The sequence below is a fragment of the Notothenia coriiceps genome, unplaced genomic scaffold (genome assembly GCF_000735185.1).
Source record: "Notothenia coriiceps isolate Sejong01 unplaced genomic scaffold, NC01 NC01_scaffold00007774, whole genome shotgun sequence".
Classification (NCBI taxonomy): Eukaryota; Metazoa; Chordata; class Actinopteri; order Perciformes; family Nototheniidae; genus Notothenia; species Notothenia coriiceps.
The window spans coordinates 10405-18950 of NW_011340475.1; the positions used below are offsets into that span (position 1 = coordinate 10405).

At 42.4% G+C, this 8546-nt stretch overlaps 1 protein-coding gene across 1 annotated transcript in view; it reads right to left on the bottom strand.

Annotated features, from left to right (window-relative positions):
* Positions 1–1683: 1683 nt before the first annotated feature.
* The window catches only part of fam120b (family with sequence similarity 120 member B), a 16559-nt gene continuing 9696 nt past the window's right edge, over positions 1684–8546 (bottom strand). Inside the window, exons 11-14 of the mRNA XM_010769791.1 lie at positions 7024–7230; positions 6715–6850; positions 2760–2955; positions 1684–2366 (exon numbers count right to left, since the gene is read on the bottom strand). Of these exons, the coding sequence (XP_010768093.1) occupies positions 2336–2366; positions 2760–2955; positions 6715–6850; positions 7024–7230 (570 nt within the window). The 3' untranslated portion in view covers positions 1684–2335. The remainder of the gene's footprint in view (positions 2367–2759; positions 2956–6714; positions 6851–7023; positions 7231–8546) is intronic.

An 8546-nucleotide genomic window follows, 5' to 3' on the forward strand; every position in this document is an offset into this window, starting at 1 on the left:
ACACACAAACACACACACACACACACACACACACACACACAGGAAGCCGATCTGTCGGGCAGCCAACAGGGTTTCCTGTGGTTGAGGCAAGACTACCGACTCAAGATTGCTTGTGTTTTTACTCTCGTCTTCCCCTCCCCTCTTTACTCCACGCTCATCCTGTTTTCTCTATTCTTAGTCCTCCACCTCCATCTCTCTCCATCGACCACCCCTCTGGTGTGTTTCCTCCGCTCCTCATCTTCCTCTTCTCAATGTTTACCTTTCCTCTCTCCTTTACACTCCTTCGTTTCCGTCTTCCTTTTAGTTTTCTTTCCCTCTTCCTCTCTTCTTAACCTTCCATCCTTTGCTTCCTCCTCCTGTTATTGTTATTATGTAGAAGGGGCTAATGGACCCGGGTCATGTGTGTGTGTTGCCTGCCCCACCCTTATTGCCCCTCCTCATGGTACACACCCTCGCTCCACTCACCACAGTCACTAACCTCAAAACGTGCACGCACGCACACTTTCTCTGTTGTTTCTTCTGCTGCCTGTAGACTGAGAAGAAAAACAGGGAGTGGATGTTTTGGTCAAATCCCCTTAAAAACTCTAATATTCACTAAAGGGCTCTATTTCTGGTCCTCTAAGCCTAATACAACTTCAGAATGCAAATAACATGTTTAATTTTATTCTGTCACTTTTATCAAAGATTCAACATCTCTTCAATACACGACTTGCTCTGTAATGAACTTATTAGTATTATTACTATTGGATTCTCGTCATCGACAGCTTAATGTTCATATAACAGTCATATTTAAGAGTTTCCCTTCCAAATTATCATTTGTGTATCAACTACTCACTGTATTCTTCTTGCTTGACTCCTTGTTGAAAAAAACAGAGAAAAGTCTTATTAAAAATGTGGGGCTGCGTTAACAAGCAAACCCATATCAAAAGACTAACTTTTTCTCAGTTTTTGTATTTTTTGATCGTCATAAAGGTATGAAATAAAATGTTTCCATCAGAATTCAAGGTAACACAGGCTGGCAATTGGTACACAAATGATAATTTTTGGGGTAAACTATTCCTATGAAGGGGTATTTGAGGGACACAAATGTACTATTAATTTTCATAGTGGAGTCTCGAGGTTCACATACCTCCAGTGTTGTTGGCGTTCATTATTTTAAGGATAAATCTCTTCCATACTGCATTAAAATAGAATGATAAGTGTGTATCTTCAGTGCATGTAAGATATATAGCTTAAAGCAGCCTGAATGTAGGCCTGTGTGACGAGTGTCATTGAACCTCAGGAGAGTTAAGCGATGTAACTCAGCCACGACAAACAGAGTCTCACTATCACTGTGTCAACACTCTGATTTCCCCTCAGATGTTTCCATCTGTTGAGAAATGTACTCTCACATTTCTTTAATGCTCTGCTTATAGGAAAACACACAAACACACACACACACACACACACACACACACACACACACACACTCAAACACAGAGGAATGAAAGCACTCAGGCTGTGGAACTTTCTCTGCATCCTTTTCCTCTCCGGTGGGTTTTACGACGTTCACGGTGCTACAGGAAGACAGTCAGCTCGGCTGTAAAGGCTATACATTCCTCAACAACCCAACAATCCCACACACAGACACACACAGACACACACAGACACAAACCACACACTCAGCTTAATGCAGTGAGGTTTTAATGTTATCAGGTCGAATAGTGTCATCTGGTTCTGGGTCTTAATTGAATTCAAGAATAATGTTTCATTATATGCACAGAATAAAAGTGGTTGTTCCAACAAGAAAGACCTCCATGTGTTACTGTTTATTCAGTTGAAACCATTACTTTAAAAGGATGATGCCACTGGACACACACAGCTTTTAAGATCTTTCTCTTTTTATTGTGAGAGATAAGAGGTAAAAACAGCCTTGAGGATTAACCATTAATCCATTTGAAGTGGCATTTCTGTGTTTGTTTGGGGAGTGCTCATGTATATTTAAAATGTGTTGTCACTGTGAGACAGTTAAGTTGCCCTAAAATAAAGTAATGGCTTTAAAATGATTGACTTTAAAAGAATAAAATCTGTAAGGACAATTTCGAGCACAAAAAGACAAATTCAAGTTAAACTGGTAAATTGAATGATTTATTCCTAATCTCTTCATGCTGCCTCCTCCTAATCCCGTATATCTACCTTCTGCATCCTTTAGACAAACATTCCTGACGGGTTGATTCACTAATCAGTTTGTTCAGAGAAATTTGATTACTTTGCTCCTTTCATCACGTCTTCCCCATCCTCTTAACTCCTCAAATCCTCCCCTTTAATCCTGCTCTTCTCTCCACTCTGTTAGGGGTTATGTTCCTGGTGCAGGAGGCTGTGACCATCTGAGAGGAGAGGAGAGGAGAGGAGAGGAGAGGAGAGGAGGAACAATGACATTAGAGCAGAAAAGTACAGAAGAAACATTGAAGAAGATGAAGATCAGGCTGATCACTATAAGCACTCATTCCTACCTATGTCCATTAAGCTTCTTAACATTCACATGTAATGAAATGTACTTTTTAAATGTTGGCCATGAGGGTTGTGCAATAGGTCGCCATTGTCAGTATGTGCGTCTGTGTATAGTGTTTGTTCAAACGGTGTATGAGTGATGATGTATGTATTTGAATGTTTACTATGTTTGTATATGTACGTGGAACTGCAGGACGGAGTCCAGAACAAATGTCCTTACGGGGACAATAAAGTATATCGTATCGAAGATCTGATTTCCACACGGTTACCTAGGAGCCAGCTGGTATCTGCCTCTGCTGCGATGCGATCGACCTCTGGGATGAGGGTGAAAATGTTCTCCTCTCGTTCCTCCTCCTCCTCTCTCCCACAGTCTTTCTCTGTTTTCACATTTATTAGGGTCTCCTCTTGCCTCCCTCCATCCTCCTCCGGTCGTCTCCCCTCTCTCGCTCCAGTTCCCCCCACCACCTGAAAGTGGAAAGTCCAAAAAAACATGTTTTATTACAATGAGCAATTTAGTCCTACTTGAACACACTGCTCTGCCAAAGTCAACTTCAGTTATCAGTATTGTCTATGGTCGAAATGCAATGGGCTTTAGTGGTATGATGGGTATTTATCTTATATTATATTTATTGGGGACTAGGCTTGACATTTTTTATTTTCATAGTATACTTATTTTTTCTTGAAATGTTGACGTTATAGAGAAATTCTTTGTGCTTTATTTTCTGGCCACTTGCAGCGAGCAGGAAATAGAGATCATCTTGTGATGGAATAACACTAGTCCCAAAACCAAATGTGTACATTATTTAGCTAGACTGCCAATGAGTCCTCGCCTCTTGCTCTCGGACTAAGCCAATCCTGGAAGTAAACAATCATTTTAACTTTCTCAACTACACACATCTGTACAGTTTAGTGACTGCATCTTTCAACACCATTGAAGTCACAAACTCAGTGCACATGCAGAAATAAACTGCAGAGCCATGGGAGAACAGCTACACTGGATTCACTGTTAAAGAGTGTAATTGCAAGGGCAGGCGGGCAGAGGAGATATTTGCTGAGGAGACTAAACATCAGGCCCGATTCCAAACAAAAACCAAACCGGGCCCTCAACGATACCACATAGCGCCACCACTGCTCTCACGCACACACAAGCTCTCTGTCTCACACACACTCTCACACACACTCTGTATCCCCACAGTTCTGTAGTAATGATTGGTGTCTGGGTCTGGCAGAAATGAAACACTGAGGTATAAAGAGTGTATAGCCTTCCATCTATAACACCAGAAACATCCTCATGAGACCCACTAAGGGTTGACTTGACAGTTTGGCGCAATTTGGAGACTCTGCGACAACATGGCAGGCAGAGATATGGATGAGGTTTACAAGGAACAGGGTTGAAAAGAAACTGCGGGTTCAGATTTCATAAATTACTGCTGAGTCGTCTTCTGACCACCGCGCTGTGAAGGGAGAACAAGACAACCAAGTGAAGAGCATCATGCTCCAATCTCAGACACCATCCACTATCTGTCAACGGCCAATACTTTGGGGGATCCATTGTAGCAAGCGGATATCCTGGCCAAGACTTACTCTACTGTGCATTGTTTACATCCTGATGAGCCGTTTGAGACACGAGAATGGAGTTGGTGTTGAGTGGAAAAAACGACAGGATAGTTTTACAAGTAGCCATATTACCATAAAATAAAAAGCTGTTTCCAGGTCTTTCATTGATTTGTTGCACCTCTTTTACTTGTATCAGAGACTGATTTTTTTTAAATTGTATTCAACTAGTTATGATCACATTTTGAATTGCAATGGCCTGACCAAAGACAAAGTCTCTTGAGGGAATCGGGTAGGAGTTGTTTATCTGCATGCAACCAAAGGCTGCTTAAACCTGATTGGTAAATTCAACTCAGACTATAAAAGCTCAGTATACAGTCGCTTACAGATTCTGCATTCATAAGCAGATATCTGAGATTGATCATATTCAGAAAGGCCACACTAACACGGACAAAGTCGTAGGTGGGTAAGGGTGAAAGGGTTTACAAATCTGTGAATAATACCAAGGAAAAGCTTCTGGAGAATGTCAAGGCTCTGTACGCAGCACCAGAAAGTGAATAACAGTGGAAAGAAACAGAGAGAAAGGGTTGAGAAAAAAAATCAAGAAAAATAAAAGGATGAGGAGTTATACGGAGGGGAACGACTGTGGGGAAGGGGAGCACAAAGAGGGGGGGGACAGAAGAGAGAGGCCTGTAATCAGTGAGTCTTGTTGTGAGTCTTAAAATAGAGCTCTCTATAAACAGAAGCCTACTATTACTAGTGCACTGACAAAGCACGTCTGGAGCTAAGTGTGCACGTGTGCGTGTGCACGTGCACAGGGTGGTATGCATTAAGGCCGCAGCACACATGGAGCTCGTTACAGCGCGGCCCTCTGGGTAATGTGGTTCGGTGAGGGGCACCAGAGAACTACAACCACAGATGAGCTGTCAGAGTGCAATGTTTGGCTCCAGCAGTATTTTCATCAGTTTTTCATTTCAGCCACAGCGTGTTTCTAACTTCTAACGAACACATCAATGCGGGATGTTTTACTTCTCTGTACTTCGGACAGTCATTCGAAATAAAGACTAGCTCCAAAACTAGAGCCACATCAGCATAAAACAATACAAACATCATAATTCTACTTTTATAATGTTTATAGAGGGACATCTTGCTTATTATTGGCTGGTTTACAGTATAAAAGTATGCATGGGAAGACAAAGAGGGTGACGTGCCACAAAGGTCTCCAGACAGATTTGCACAGGCTACGTTGTGGTTAAAGAATATGCATCTTAACCACTGGGCCACCAGGGCGCCCTACAAACACCCAAACATTTCTTAATTCAGGTCAAAACGTTTTCTCTCTTTGACCTTTATTTAACCAAGATGGTCACAAGATCAAAAACTCTTTTTCCAAAGAGTCCCAGCATAAATAGAACATAATTATGTTACACGAGAGAACAAAGAAAAAACATTTAGAGACGGAGTGAATTTTGAGTTAATTTTGAGTTAAAGTTAGGAAGGAGAATAAAATAATAGAGAATAGAACTGGGAGGGATGAAACCCTCTTTAATGGTCTCACATGCAGAGCACACAGCAGACAGTGAAATTTGGCCTCTGCATTTAACCCATCCTAGTACCAGGAGTCTAGTACTAGGAGCAGTGGGCAGCTATTGTACAGCGCCCGGGGAGCAATGGGAGTGAGGGGGGAAGGGGGGTGTCCGGTGCCTTGCTCAAGGGCACCACGGCAGGGCAGGAGGTGAACTTGGACCTCTCCAAGTAGAAGTCCACACTCCATATTTAGGTCTGGGCGGGGACTTGAACCGGTGACCCTAAGGCTCCCAGTCCAAGCCCCTACTGACTGAGCCACTGCCGGACAGGCACAAATCACTTTTAAGGGTCCCATGTCATGCTTTTCCGGTTATTACCCGTCCCCTTGTGTGTTATGTAGTTTTTTCTGCATGTAAACGGTCTGCAGAGTCACAAACCCTCGAAATATACCCTGTAGCAAGTAAAACTCTAACACAGAAAATACCTGTCTATGCTGCCCCAGAACGCCTCGTTGGAGATTTTTCTTTTTCCATTTTTTTGCTTCCTGAGTATAGTGACGTAACGATATCCAGGTCCAAATGGACCAAGCCGCGGAGCTCCTCACACACACACACTCACTCAGCCTTATGTTTTCTCAGATGCAGCAACCAGGAAACGACACAAGTAATACAGCTCACACTGTCCGCTCCTCGAGCCTCAAAAGGCGGAGCAGCGAGCAACGTCCTGCCAACACGGCACCCAGACCCCCATGCAGCATTCTCATCTGTTTGTCATTTTCTGGTGGCTAAGAAACGCCTTTGTAACACATAAAAACTGATGTTCCGCTGTAACGGTGGTGGACTCATCAGTGGGCTCATAGGGGGGGGAGGGGGGGGTGCAGGAGCTCCAACAAGCCGTTTAGGACACATACTATACAGAGATGCTGTATGAGAAACCAATGTGATTTGGGAACATTGAACAATGTAAATCTATTCTAGTAGACCTCAACAATGGAAATATGATCAGTAGAAATGGCCATGTCATGGGACCTTTAAGACACATCTCAAGGATTCTCATTATCTGCCCTACTGAAAACAACTTGTAAAGTTGGCTAAGGTTGTAAATGGCTAGTGTTAATCTCTAATGATCAGTCTTGTGTCTCACCTGTGTGTCTATCTCTGTTTGGGGGTCCAGGAGTTTGTTGCGGTGCTTTGGGTCTGGACTGCAGGACTCTGCCTCGCTTCCTGCAGGTTTCTGTAAGTTTCTCTCTCAGGCAGAGAAACTGAGACAAACAGAACGGCTGGAGAGAGTCAGACAAAAACACACAATGGATTACATCTCAATATCAATCTTTTCATTTATTGTAAAAGTTTGCAACAGAAGACATCTGTGTAATATTTGTCTCTCCCCAAAATCATGCCACATACAACACAACCACACACATTCCCCTTTTTGTTTTCCGTCTCCACTCACATCGCGGTCCAGCAGCACAGTGTTGTCTGAGCCACTGTGAGCCAGCAGGTACTTTGAGTGGAACAGCCGTCCATCGAAGCTGCTCCAAGGCATGAGGGCGGCGCCTGGCAGCGGGCCGCCGCTCGCACAGTTAGCCCCCAACAGGTGGGCCAGCCCCCGGACGTAGAGGGAGCCAAGCTGCACCGCCCGACTGCACAGGACCGGCAACTGACAAAGAACATGGAAGAAATGTTTGGTTTTACATTTGGTTGTTAATTCATCTTCATCAGGAGGCTTGATCATTTGAGACTATGTGCCTTAAAGATAAGACAACTATGACTGCAGCAACAGTGGCTGTGTCTGAAATCACTCATTCATTTCCTACACACAATCCAGGGATAGTGGAATATGTAATCGGTGTAACAAAGGAAAACACTTTTGGATACTCAGATAATTTCTCTGTACTGTTACATAATAGCTGTTGCACAATTCCTTCAATCCAGATCAATGTTAGTGGACAATCCATCATAAATTAGCCAAAAAAAAAAGTTGTGTTGAGTTATTTGTTTACAAAATGTTTGGAGTAATTCACAAGTGGAATTTTGTCTCACAATAAACACTTGTACTCCTTCTCCTCTCTTCAGTGTACCATTTATCCTTAAGTGCAATGCCTGATGGTATATATAGCTTTCTTAGCATAGCTCCCTGCAGCATAGCATCATTTAAACAGTCTAGCTGTAGAAAGCCATCTGTTTCTTCAATATGCTTAGTGTCACCATCCAGAACAAATTTCTAAAATGTTTACTCACAGCTGCTTCAATAATTAGTGTTTCCCAACCCAAATTTGCACAACCTTATTTTCTCAATCCTGAAGCATAAATCAGACAATTATACGACGCAGACCACCCACTTCACTGCCACGAGCAGCAAGGTAAAGTGATTGGCCAGACCAAGTTTATAGAAACTAACAAAAGAAAATGTCTGTCTTAGTTGACTCAATTCATTCTGAGTCGACTAATCAATTAGTCAAGAATCTTGAAAAAGCACTATTGTATGTTATGTTTACGAAAGATGTGAATTTTTTCATTTTCTTTCAATCAGCATTAAAAAAGCATAAAAAACAAAAACCAATTAAATAAACCTTAATTGAAATACACCACGAAAAACAATTACCGGTAGTCAACCTATATTTACTTGTTTTATGTTAAATATGAATGCTAGTCCTTTTTATTTGTTATTTATGATAGTTTCAGTTGACCCATTAAGGGAAACACAGGGCTAAGGTTACATTGTTGGAGGACAAAGACCATAAAAGGCGAGAAGAAAAGAGGATGACAATAAAGAAAGAGAAGATGAAGAGGATGAAGAAGAAGCTGAGAGCAAGCTAACTGTGACGACAGCATGCAGATGTTCTCCCTGTGTGTGTGTGTGTGTGTGTGTGTGTGTGTGTGTGTGTGTGTGTGTGTTTTCTGCTCTCACCTGTCCTCTGGCAGATAGCACTGATTACATGCACGCACACACACACACACACACACACACACACA